The 14,147-nt window shown below is 43.0% G+C and overlaps 1 protein-coding gene across 1 annotated transcript; it reads left to right on the plus strand.

Annotated features, from left to right (window-relative positions):
* Positions 1-4,686: 4,686 nt before the first annotated feature.
* On the plus strand, positions 4,687-13,242 carry LOC311116749 (matrix metalloproteinase-16-like; the record flags this gene model as incomplete). Its single annotated transcript, XM_084191791.1, has 3 exons — positions 4,687-4,792; positions 5,813-5,935; positions 12,938-13,242. Coding segments are annotated over exons 1-3 (532 nt in total), but the record flags the coding sequence as incomplete, so codon positions are not given.
* Positions 13,243-14,147: the final 905 nt, after the last annotated feature.

Here is a 14,147-nt window from a genome sequence, read left to right on the forward strand (position 1 = left end):
AGAGTTCTACGTTGGGACCAGCCGAAGAACACTTTTGGAACCCTTTTTTCTAAGAGTGCCTATGGGCCCTAGTCAAAATTATTACACTAAATAGGATATATGGTGTCATTTGGGACGCAATCCTTGACTTCTGGTTAATGCTTAAGTAGCCTACATAGCCTAGCCTAATGCAAAGACACAATTATCATAATGGAAATTTTAACAAGACTATTTTTATTTTTGTTGACAATGTGTTACTGTAATCCCTTGGGCTATATCATAATTGTGACTGTGAGCCCCAGTTTTCTAAAATACTAATTCAGCTTTCTGCAACACTTGTGTTTTTAGATAAGAAAATGTGTTCTCATAGCCTGAAAGCACATTTTTCACAGTGCTAATGGCCTAGACTACACTATCAGCTTCTGAACTAAGAGCTGTGTGTAAGGGGACTTGGTTTCGTCCCAAAAGGCACACTATTCCCTATTTAGTGCACTATTCTTGACCAGGGCCCTATGAGTGCTGGTCAAAAGTAGTGCACAAAATTGGGAATAGGGTGTCATTTGGGATGTAGATGCCTCACAATATATACAACTCCAACCCAGATGTTTGTTGTTTTGGTTTATTTATAGCTTTTACATTTTACATAATACTCCTCCACACAGAACACAATGTTCTATAACAGCACGTTGACTGTGATACAACATCATTTTTCAACTATAAAGCGATTCCCTGCTTTTAACTGTGTTGAGCATTGAAATATATCCTGGTTCGAATCCAGGCTCTGTCGTAGCCGGCCGCGACCTGGAGACTCATGGGGCAGCGGACAATTGGCCCAGCGTCGTCCAGGGTAGGGGAGGGAATGGCCGGCAGGGATGTAGCATGGCATTTGCAACGCCAGGGTTGTGGGTTCGTTTCCCACGGGGGGCCAGTATGAAAAATAAAAAAATTATGTATGCACTAACTGTAAGTCGCTCTGGATAAGTGCGTCTGCTAAAAATTAAAAATAAATGAAAAGAGATACAAAAAATAAATATATGTATATTTTTATTCCTAGCAAAACGATTGAGTCCCATTTGACTCACAGGAAACAACGTGATAGTGGTTGCGGATAGTGGTGGCGTTGTTTACCTAATGTCTAAACGGTGTACTTTTCATCCTAATTTCTGTTATACCCCCTGAAGCGCCTGAAAAGTGCCAGGACAGCACTATCACAGATAGTATTTTACTGTAATAGCTTCCATGTCGTCCAGGAGCTGTGGTCGAAGGGCAGAGAGAGATAGAGAGAGAGCAGGAGAGAGAGGGGGAGAGGGAGTGAAAGAAAGAGATAGGGAGACGGAGGGAGAGAGAAATAGGGATTGAGAGGGAGAGAGATATACAGAAGAAAAAAGACAGCGATAGAGCAAGAGAGAGCCTATAGTACATTTCTCAGGGCCTGCAGATCCCTCATGTGTTTTTCTACAAACTTACAGTGATGGATTAATCCTTGTATCATGAGTGCATAATCTGCTGATTATCAAGTGTACCTGAAAGCTGAGGGTCGTGGCTGTCCAATTCATTAGCAAGTTACAAAATAGAATGTTCACTGAATGCGATGATCAGTCTATTTGCGTAGTTTTCCTTATTGAGTATTATTGGCGTATGTACAGTACAATGTGTCTGTTTCTGTGTATTTATAGGTGGTATAGTAGTGTCATTACCTGACTAGTTCACTGGGAATCACACTGGACTGACTGTATCTAGCCTCTGTCCCCCTGGGGGCCATTTCAGCCCTGAGAATAACTGACACACACCATATATGTTATCATCCCCTCGCATAGAGAGAGAAAGATGGAGAGAATAGGTGTGGTAAAAGATGGAGAGAGAGAGAGAGAGAGAGAGACACTTAAACAGCTCTCTGTATTTTAACCCTTGCATGGACAAATAAGAACAATACAAAAAAATATCAAAAAGAAAGAAAGAGGTTGTTTAAATAAAAATAAAAACATCTCCCTCTCCTCCAGGCTTTTATGGGCCCTGGTCGAAAGGAGTGCAGTAAGTAGGGAATATGGAATAGGGTGCCATTTGGGACTCTATCCAGCAGTTGTAAGAACACAGAGAGGGGATGAAGGTGCAGGGATGTGGAAGGACTGACTGACATGTTTGGACCACACTGAATCCTATCATGAAAAGCTCCCTCTGTGTGTGTGTGTGTGTGTGTGTGTGTGTGTATGCAAGGGTGTGTGTGATTCAGGAGGAGCAGTGGGGCAGAACAAGCCCTCTCAACAGTTCAATGTCAGATGTAGTGAGTGCTCTGTGTAACGTAAACTCCTAGCCTGCATACTTCACACTGTATTACAGATCACTACTGTACTGAAGCACGGATCAGTTGGCGTTATCCCTCACGTCAGGTTTGAATAGAATCGAACAATAGCATAGTGTGTGCGTCTTGCTAAGTTCAGTAGTGGGTTGATGCAGGGTGAGAATGAATGTGAGGAGAATGACAATTGTTGGAGATCTGTCTCATTGGCTGTCTGTCACATTCGCTGCTCTTCATTGGTCTCTCTGTCTGTCTTTCTGAATGTAAGTGTGGCATGTGCATATAGTACAGTAGTAGTCTATGTGCTTTCCTGTAATAAATCAGAACAATCGCAAGGCTTTAACGTGATCTTTGCTCAATTCCCCTCCTCTCTTCATCTCTCCTCTTCTCACACCATTTCTCCACACAGCAGTTTGACACCTGCCATGTAGAAGACCGTCAAGTGACAAACTGTCACTGCCTCTGTTTGTGTGACTCTCTTTACTTCACTCCCTACCCAGAGTCTTTTGGGATCGGAAGTCAGTGCATCAGGGATCAGTCATCCTCCTGTACTGTTGTGTGCCAATCACTATATCTGGTTGAAATATGGGATGTCAATTTAGACGTCATACTGTAATACTACAATAGCTGTCTCCTTGGGTTTTTCTGCTATCATGGCAGTATTTTCACACGTTTGCCCTCAATATACGAGTATTGGACACGTTTCACACATGTCTGTATGCCAGGTTGTTTTCTTTCTACCACTAGGCCTATCTGTGTTCCACTGTAGCCTATTGGTTGCGTTGGTCATAAAATAGTCTGTGTGACCTCATTGGTGGAGTAATGGCAGAACTGTTGGTGAGACTCTACTCCAAGCCTTTCTCTGTGCATCTCTCTGTCTCTTTTTTATTCTCTCTATTTTCTCTCTCTCGCTCGCTCTCTCTCTCTCTCTCTCAGTGTGTGTGTCTTCCCCTCCCCTTCTCTCTGAGTGGAGTGGATATGGATTTGAGCTACAGTATGTGTGAGATTGTGTTTTATTACCAGGCAGGAGAGAAGATGAGAGGAGCGGGTCTTTTTCATGTGTAATGCAGTAATGCAGCACCATAATAGCTCTGTAGGGAGGTGTTTATGCTCTGGTGATTCCCTGCTTCCAGCTCATTGCTGTTGGCTTACTGCTCTATGACTGTGTCCCAAATACACCTATTCCCTCTATACTGCACTGCTTTTGACCAAGGCCCTCTCCTCTCCTCTCCCCTCCCCTCCCCTCTTCTCGCCTCTCCTCCCTTCGTATAGAGATCTCAGATTTTATCGGGTGCCCTGAAAGCTCCATTACATCAGAGTGCTTTCTGACAAGCAGACGATGTGATAATAGATAACATTCCCACGCTGAAAGGTCATCAGAGGATCTCTCTTTCTGTCTCTCTGCCAGTCTCCTCACTAACACTGTAGCTAGATGCTGCTGGCTGGCTGCTAAAATGCTCCTGCCTGGATGGACACTTGACATTTTTAGCATGGGCACTTTTTGGAAATTATTTATAGTGCCAACAACTACCAAAATTGAAAATGGCATTGCTTCTCCAACTAAGCGTTTTTTACATGCAGGGTTTATGGTTGAATTGATAGTATATTACTGTTTCACTCTAATCATATTTGATGGCAGTGGTGGAAAAAGTACCTAATTATCATACTTGAGTAAAAGCAAAGATACCTTAATAGAAAATGACTCAAGTAAAAGTGAGTGAAAGTGAAAGTCACCCAGTAAAATACTACTTGAGTAAAAGTCTAAAAGTATTTGATTTTACTCAAATATACTTAAGTATCAAAAGTAAAAGCATAAATCATTTCAAATTCCTTATATTAAGTTAACCAGACAGTACGATGTTCTTGTTTTTTAAATTTACGGATAGCCAGGGGCACACTCCAACACTCAGACATAATTTACAAATGATGCATGTGTGTTTAATGAGTCCGCCAGATCAGAGGCAGTAGGGATGACCAGGGATGTTCTCTTGATACATTTTACTGTCCTGCTAAGCATTCATAATGTAACAAGTACTTATGGGTGTCATGGGAAATGTATGGAGTAGAAAGTACATAATTTTCTTTAGGAATGTAGTGGAGTAAAAGTAAAAGTTGTCAAAAATATCAACAGTAAAGTACAGATACCCCAAAAAACTACTTAAGTAGTACTTTAAAGTATTTTTACTTAAGTACTTTACACCACTGTTTGATGGTTGTGTGGGTTTCAATGGCTCTTATAAAGTAGTATACATAAAGCCTACCTTATTGGAATTTTACATTATTTGACTCAGATTGACCATTTGCTGACCTCTCACCTCTGTGTCCTTTCTCTCTCTCTCCCCCCTCCTTCCCTCGCTCCCCTCTTCAGACATGGCTCCAGAGGTATGGCTACCTTCCCCCTACAGACCCCAGAATGTCGGTCCTGCGGACGGCCCAGACCATGCAGTCTGCTATCGCTGCCATGCAGCGTCTCTATGGCCTCAACATCACAGGATCGCTGGACAGGAACACTATAGAGTGAGTCTCACCGCTTTGCATGTTGTAGGGGATCGGTTTGAGAAAGAAGATGCACATAATTATTCATCTTGATCACATAATGAGTAGTTATTTGGGATGCAAGGTGCTTTGTAAATCATTCATTCTGTGCAGTCCAACTTCATTGTAGGTTGACGAACGTCCCTAAACATCCAATAAACAGTTACAGACAGACAGACCTTTATAAACATACCTGTAATGCTGTCCTGATTCTCTGCTTGACATTCCGGAATAGAAGAGAACAGACGAGAGTGTTTCCCAGACACAGAGTTAGCATCACACGGGTTAAGTGTCCCGTTTTAATGTGATCAAAGGGCTCTTTTACAGCAGACACACCTACACCAGCAGATCAAAGTCAGGGTAAATGCCACGGTATTACTCTGAACCTAGAAGCCTAGAAAAGGGAATGACAGCTTCAGTCTTCCTGTCTGCCTTTCTGTCTCTCTGCTGCTCATTGAACCAATCAACATGTGTAAGAGACCCTATGGCTTTATCCCAAATGGCACCCTATTTCCTATATAGTGCACTACTTTTCTCCAGGGCTCATAGGGCTCTGATTAAAAGTAGTGCACTATATAGGGAATAGGGTGCCATTTAGGATGCATGATTAAAAGTAGTGCACTATATAGGGAATAGGGTGCTATTTGGGATGCACACAAGGAGTCTAAGAAGGTGCAGTTTGGTTGTGTTAAAAGGATTAGACAAACAAGTACCTTTTTTGCTGCTGAGATCAATGTTATGATGTGTGTATCAAATCAGTTACAATAATGTGGTGGAATATGTGATGACTAAATTGCATTCTAAAGTATCATTTTCTGTTTCTTTGTGCTCCGTATAATGATGTTAGCGATAACACAGTAAGGTGAGGCATATCTCTTATTATGTGTCTATTTCTTTGCAGATTAGTGTGTGTCCACAAGCGTGTTTGTGTGTGTGTGTATTGGAAGTAATGACAGGATTGCATTACATAGTTTGTTCAGCCAAGCACTCTGTTCTTCCTAGCTGGATGAAGAAGCCTCGATGTGGTGTACCAGACCAGCTAGGAGGGGCGTCCAAATTCAGTGTCCGGAAAAAGCGGTACGCCCTAACGGGGCAGAAGTGGCAGCATAAGCATATCACATACAGGTGAGTTGATTGGTTGCTTGGTTGGTTGGTTGCTTGGTGATTGGTTGGTTGGTGTGCTGGTTGGTGATTGGTTGGTTGGTTTGTGATTGGTTGGTTGGTTGGTGATTGGTTGGTTGGTCTGTGATTGGTTGGTTGGTTGGTAGCATAAGCATATCGCATACAGGTGAGTTGATTGATGGGTTGGTTAGATGGTTGGTTGGTGATTGGTTGATTAGTGATTGATTTTTGGTTAAAACAATTCATACAGTACTTTAAAACGTGGGCTTTACTATATGGGGCTGACGTGTGCCTGAGGATGTGTCTAGGTTTCATGTTGTTCATGCGTCTAGATAAGAATGTCTTACTAGGTGAAGACATGTGGCAACCTCTCAGCTAGGCTATATCTGAACGGTCCTGTGTGGCTCAGTTGGTAAGAGCACGACACTAACAACACTAAGGTCGTTGGGTTCAATACCCGCAGGGATCACATACTACAAAGGGATTCACTCTATTTACTGTAAGTCGCTTTGGATAAAAAGCTACAGTTAAGTTGCATATACTGTATTATATTGGTCGTTGTCTGATGAAACCCTCCAAAACAGAAACTTTTCAGGGACTTTTTAAAACTGCCATATTTTCCCATTAACGAACATACAATTACGAAACATCAGAAGCTATTTCGAATATATTCTCTTGGTCCTAGAGTACTCATACAGTACATTGAGTACATTGCTTTCAAAACATGTACAAAAATAAATACATTTGAGTTATATTTTTCAGCAGACAGCAACGATACACTATATTATATTGTACAGTAAGGAAAGTATTCAGACCCCTAGACTTTTTCCACATTTTGTTACGTTACAGCCTTATTATAAAATTGATTAAATTAAAAACATACCTCATCAATCTACAATCAATACCCCATAATGACAAAGCAAAAACAGGTTTTTAGAAATGTTTGCACACTTATAAAAAAACAAACAGAAATACCTTATTTACATAAATATTCAGACCCTTTGCAATGAGACTCGAAATTGAGAACACAGTGGCCTCTATCATTCTTAAAAGGAAGAAGTTTGGATCCATCAAGACTCTTCCTAGAGCTGGCCGCCTGGCCAAACTGAGCAATCGGGGAGAAGGGCCTTGGTCAGGGAGGTGACCAAGAACCCATTTGGTCACTCTGACAGAGCTCCAGAGTTCCTCTGTGGAAATGGGAGAACCTTCCAGAAGGACAACCATCTTTGCAGCACTCCACCAATCAGGCCTGTATGGTAGAGTGGCCAGACGGAAGCCACTCCTCAGTAAAAGGCACATGACAGCCCGCTTGGAGTTTGCCAAAAGGCACCAAAATCACTCAGACCATGAGAAACAAGATTCTCTGATCTGATGAAACCAAGATTGAACTCTTTGGCCTGAATGCCAAGCGTCACGTCTGGAGGAAACCTGGCACCATCCCTACGGTGAAGCATGGTGGTGGCAGCATCATGCTGTGGGGATGTTTTTCAGCGTCAGGGACTGGGAGACTAGTCAGGATCGAGTGGAAGATGAACGGCGCAAGGTACAGAGAGATCCTTGACGGAAACCTGCTCCAGAGCTCTCAGGACTTCAGACTGGGGCGAAGGTTCACCTTCCAACAGGACAACAACCCTGAGCACACAGCCAAGACAACGCATTAGTGGCTTTGGGACAAGTCTCTGAATGTCCTTGAGTGGCCCAGCCAGAGCCCAGACTTGAACCCGATCGAACATCTCTGGAGAGACCTGAAAATAGCTGTGCAGCGACGCTCCCCATCCAAGCTGACAGAGTTTGAGAGGATCTGCAGAGAAGAATGGGAGAAACTCCCCAAATACAGGTGTGCCAAGCTTGTAGCGTCATACCCAAGAAGACTCAAGGCTGTAATTGCTGCCAAAGGTTCTTCAACAAAGTACTGAGTTAAAGGTCTGAATACTTATGTAAATGTAATATTTCAGTTTATTTTATTTTATACATTTGCAAAAATTTCTACAAACCTGTTTTTTCTTTTTCATTATTTGGTTTTTGCTTGTCATTATGGGGTATTGTGTGTAGATTGATGAGGGGGAAAAAACGATTTCATCAATTTTAGAACAAGGCTGTAACGTAACAAAATGTGGAAAAAGTCAAGGGGTCTGAATACTTTCCGAATGCACTGTAGATAAAGAAAAATAACCCCAGAAGCACAGTTTAGTTTTCCCCTAGCTACTAGCTATACATCTCCTGCCTTAACAAGTCCTATACTGAAACCTGGCTAGACCAGAGGTAGAATACCCTCTCGTGTCCTCTCTACAAACTTAACTAGCAGCCTTACTCAACTCATTAGATATCACAATCCTCCCGCTCTCTTTTTATACAACAGTCTGACTTGCATCCAGCCTTGCAGACAGACAGACAGACAGACAGAATGACAGACAGACAGACAGACACACACACACATTAGAAGGACAGCTACCATGTCATTCTTCTTTAATCTGAACATTGAAGCCACTCCTCGCGATCCTCTTCTTCTCCTCCTTTTTTCACGCTCCTTTTATCTCTCTCTATCTCATTCTTTCAACAATCTATTTTCAGGCGTAATCTAACCATGTACATGGTCGGTAGTTGTAGAGTTTAGTAAAGACCATATGCCACGTTGTTATGTTATTGAGGGGTACTCTTAGGCTGTGTCCACACTACATCAGATAGGATTACACCCATGTCTCAAAATATCATTACTCAATAACACATATCAGACTTTAAAGCTAAATACCAATAAATATATGTAAAAATTGTAATGTAATTTTTGCAATACCAGATCAAATATAGGTCTCTGCCTGGCCCTACATTTTAAAATGTACTGTACAACAGTATAACTGCCCCCAATCCCAGACTTTATGGACTAATCCTTGAGCTTCAGAATAAAAAAGAATTTACATTTTTGTCTGCCTTGAAGGATAGATATGAACAGTATTACCAAAACCCTGATTACAATCTGGAATCTGTGACCCACTCATGAACTGTAGCAATGGCAGGAATGAGATGGAGAGATGAGGGAGGGAGAGGAGAGGAGAGATGAGGGAGGGAGAGGAGAGGAGAGATGAGGGAGGGAGGGAGGGAGGGAGGGAGAGGAGAGATGAGGGAGGGAGAGGAGAGGAGAGATGAGGGAGGGAGAGGAGAGATGACGGAGAGGAGAGATGAGGGAGGGAGAGGAGAGGAGAGATGAGGGAGAGGAGAGTGCTGCAGTAGAACTGTAATGTACAGTATTATACAGTATATGAAATCCTATGTTAGATACAATGACCTGATGCTTATAGAACACTGAGAGAAAGAGAGAGAGTGAGATGAAGAGAGGGAGACACAGAGAGAGAGAGAGAGAGAGACAGAAACAGGACTGAGAGAGACAGAGGTAGCGATACAGAGCGGAAAGCTGAGTCAGATTATGGTTATATAACGAGATACAACATTTTGGGAGAGGGAGTGTGTGAGGACGAGGGCAGAGGGAGAGTGTGTGTGTGTGTGTGGTTGTCTCCAGTAGCTGGGCTGGCCAGATGGGGATAAAGTCACATCCGTCCTCTGTCTACCATGTCCCATCATCCTAACTATCCCATCCACTTCTGCTCTGCAATGTATTGTCTTGATGTTTTTCTATGAGAGAGGCTGTGTATCCATGTAACTTGAGTGGAAGTCTGGGTGTTTGCCAGTTAAGTGATTGTGCCTCTCTCTGTTGGTACTGGACATGTGCATTCATTGACATATAGTAGGCACATGCTAATGGTAGGGAGGTGATAATTAGCCCTAGCATCCCCATAACTCTCCCAGCATGGAGTATGGAGGTAGTGTACAGTCTTATAGCTCACCCTCATTAAAACAACATGCATCCATACACTACTCTCTCTCTCCCCGCTCTCTCTACTGTATGCTTCTGACTCCCAAGCAGTTTATTGTCAGCAACAACGATTTGTACTCTTTGGGTAACTTTAACAAACTGAGTGGAGACAATGGCAGGAACTCCTATTTGTTTGGCCCTTCAGTGTTGCAGAAAATGCATACTGTATTACTAAATTAGGCTAAAGGGGTGAAACTGTTTTAAAAAAAATGTAAGTGCACTTTCTCTTTGCCTTTTATTCTTTAAGTGGTCATAGCCATATAGGTTTAATATTTTAAGTGGTCATAACCGTATAGGTTTAATATTTTAAGTGGTCATAGCCGTATAGGTTTAATATTTTAAGTGGTCATAGCCGTATAGGTTTAATATTTTAGGTGAGGTGAGGTGAGGTGTAGGAGTCATTACATTGTTAGACAAGGTAAAACAAGGACACTTAGCCTATTTATGTAGACTGCAGAGTGGAGAGTTCTTACATCTAATCTCAGTGTCCGTGAGAAAGTGGTTCTACAGCCGCTGTATCAAGTTTGCTCGATCAGCTGATATGTATTTCAGGGACATATTTTTCCCTGTTTGCTTGATTTTGTTTGGCATACCGCAGAGTGCATCCAAATCTGATATACTGGAGATTCTAGAACAATAACCTTAGTTAACAATTGTAAAGTTCCTGTTACATTCCAGTTATGGACCACTGATTCACAAACCACACTGCAATCAACACCCACAATCTTCCACTAAGATCTAACCTAAGAGGACCACCCATCAAGTATACTAGTCATGGTGTTCATTCAACGGCACTGAAGATTACGACACAATTCTGACGCTAACAGCCAATCACTCGTCAGAATGACACGTTTCTGACTGAAACAACCAATCACGGGACACTCTGCCTGGGTAGTTGTGTTCCTCATAATGACATCATGAGTGTGTGGCCTCAGAGTACCTCAGCATCAAGCTGTGCCTCAGAGAGCCCAGAGAGTCATCATGTGACGACGGACAGCTGCAGACAGTCAAAGTTCAATCCAACCAGCGGCGGATTAGAGAGACACCTTGGTGGCAAATGTCCCCCTGGGAATAAATAAACAAGACTTCTTTCATTTTCAGTTAGAGTAACAGCTTCTGACCCAAGAGACAGATGAAGAGAGAGGAAAAGAGAGCGAGAGAGAGAGAGAGAGCGAGAGAGAGAGAGAGAGAGAGAGCAAGAGAGGGAGAAGGAGAGTAGGGGTGCTGTAAAATCAAAGATTTACTCGTCTTGTCATCTGTTTGGGTTTCTGTTGTATTTTGTGTGTTTACTGTCGTAACACTGAGAGACAATAGACGATTAACAAGCTCCTCAAACAACAGCCTACTGCCTTCTGCCTAACCAGAGGCCTCTGTAGAGGTCTGAGAAGGTCTGAGGGAGAGAGAGAGAGAGAGAGAGAGAGAGAGAGAGAGAGAGAGGATAGAGGTAGGGAGATGGAGAGAGACAGAGAGAGAGAGAGAGAGAGAGGATAGAGGTAGGGAGAGAGAGAGAGAAAGCGAGAGAGAGAGAGAGAGAGAGAGGATAGAGGTAGGGAGAGAGACAGAGAGAGAGAGAGAAAGAGAAAGAGAAAGAGGGAGAGAGAGAGAGAGAGAGAGAGAGAGACAGAGAGAGAGAGTGAGAGAGAGATAGAGAGAGAGAAAGCGAGAGGATATAGGTAGGGAGAGGGAGAGAGAGAGAGAGCAACAGAGAGAGAGAGAGAGAGAGAGAGAGAGAGAGAGAGGCAGGGGAGATAGAATGCTGGAATGCTGACTGGAAGCATACACAGTCCAGCAGTTCCATCTGTAAGAAAAGATAGCCATGAGGACTGTGAGTCTGGAGAGGAGAGATAGAGAGAGATGTCAAAGATCACCACTGAGCTGCTGAGCCGTTAGCTCAACTCTCAGCTTATACTATGCTGATACTGTAAACTCCCTAGGAATAGATATAGAAGGAGCACAAGACAATAGATTCACCATGTTTTTTATGTTGCCTGAAAGAATTAGAGAAAGAGGAAAGAAAGAAGGGGACAAGAAACAGAGAGCAAGAGTGGAGAAGAGTAAACACACAAGAGCCAAGATGAGAAAGAGAGACAGATAGACAGAGAGAAACAGATAGAGAGAAACCAAGAGAGCGAGAGAGAGCAGATGATCTCCAAAGAGAGAAAATTAGATATTGATTCACATAAATATTTCTTTGAGGCAGGCATCACTTCAGAAGAGCAGATGAGATGAACACTCAGCCGACCTTAACAGTTTAGATTCCTTCAATAGAAGAAAGCACACCATGGGGCTGGAGTGGCTTTACAAACACAATGAGCCCCAGAGTACTAGCTAACTTCAGTAGAAATGTAGCTAGTGTCTGATTTCTCTACTTCACTCATCCACTTCTGCTCAAGAGAAGAACTGGAGATGAAACCTGATGCTTAAGTGCAATGTTGAGAAGGAAAAATAAGTTTAAATTCAAAGTGCCCCTCTTTCCCGTATTTTAGGCGTGACTAAGGTGAAGAGGGTATGGAGATTGGCCAAGCCAGACTGAGGCTTCGTCCCAAATTAAACCCTATTCCCTATATAGTGCACTACTTTTGACCAGAGCACTTTGGGCCTTGATCAAAAGTAGTACACTAAATAGGGAGTAGGGTGCCATTGGAGATGCAGATTGCTGGTGCTCTTGTGACGCAGTCAGCTGTGTATAATCCTTAATTAGAAAGAAAATTCCAGGGACAGGAAATCAGGAAATCCTCTAGTTCTTCTCTCAACACCTGGCTATAGCAGTCCAAACAGCAGGAGAGGACTCAGCTGCATCTCTGGCTGCCTCCCAAATGGCACCCTATTTCCTTTATAGTGCACTACTTTTGACCAGGGCCCATGGGGCATAGAGTGCCATTTGGGATGCACACTCTCTCTCAGAGTCCCTTTTTATACTTCACTTTTCGGTAGTACGACTTGGTATGGGTGGTGTGTTGCTGTATGCTATGGTACATTATAATATGTTACAATATGGAATGTGTGTGTTAATGTGCTATTTATGGTTTAATTAAAGAATGTATGGTATCTCTGAAATACCAAGGCTATGTTATGATATACGGGGTCACAGTATGTGTGGCCTAACCCCTACCATCCTCTATCCTCTTCCCCTGCCACAGCATAAAGAACGTCACACCCAAGGTGGGCGCGGAGGAGACCCATGACGCCATCCGGCGGGCGTTCGATGTGTGGCAGAACGTGACGCCGCTCCGCTTCGAGGCCGTCCCCTACAGCGACCTGGAGAGGACCAAGAAGGACGTGGACATCACCATCATCTTTGCCTCGGGTTTCCACGGCGACAGTTCGCCCTTCGACGGCGAGGGGGGCTTCCTGGCCCACGCCTACTTCCCGGGCCCCGGAATCGGTGGGGACACCCACTTTGACTCAGACGAACCCTGGACCCTGGGCAACCCCAACCACGATGGTAAGATGGGTAATGATAACCTTTAACATTAATATGTAAACAGACATTGATGCTTACATAACAATGATGTAGTCAACTAATATACAGTGGGGAGAAGAAGTATTTGATACACTGCCGATTTTGCAGGTTTTCCTACTTACAAAACATGTAGAGGTCTGTAATTTTTATCATAGGTACACTTCAACTGTGAGAGACGGAATCTAAAACAAAAATCCAGAAAATCACATTGTATGATTTGAAAGTAATTAATTTGCATTTTATTGCATGACATAAGTATTTGATACATCAGAAAACCTGAACTTAATATTTGGTACAGAAACCTTTGTTTGCAATTACAGAGATCATACGTTTCCTGTAGGTCTTGACCAGGTTTGCACACACTGCAGCAGGAATTTTGGCCCACTCCTCCATACAGACCTTCTCCAGATCCTTCAGGTTTCGGGGCTGACGCTGGGCAATACAGACTTTCAGCTCCCTCCAAAGATTTTCTATTGTGTTCAGGTCTGGAGACTGGCTAGGCCACTCCAGGACCTTGAGATGCTTATTACGGAGCCACTCCTTATCAATCAATTTTATTTTATATAGCCCTTCTTACATCAGCTAATATCTCGAAGTGCTGTACAGAAACCCAGCCTAAAACCCCAAACAGCTAGTAATGCAGGTGTAGAAGCACGGTGGCTAGGAAAAACTCCCTAGAAAGGCAAAACCTAGGAAGAAACCTAGAGAGGAACCAGGCTATGAGGGGTGGCCAGTCCTCTTCTGGCTGTGCCGGGTGGAGATTATAACAGAACCATGCCAAGATGTTCAAAAATGTTCATAAGTGACAAGCATGGTCAAATAATAATCAGGAATAAATCTCAGTTGGCTTTTCATAGCCGATCATTAGAGTTTAAAACAGCAGGTCT

Source organism: Coregonus lavaretus, assembly GCF_964263955.1.
Source record: "Coregonus lavaretus genome assembly, contig: HAP1_SCAFFOLD_7242, whole genome shotgun sequence".
NCBI classification, from domain to species: Eukaryota; Metazoa; Chordata; class Actinopteri; order Salmoniformes; family Salmonidae; genus Coregonus; species Coregonus lavaretus.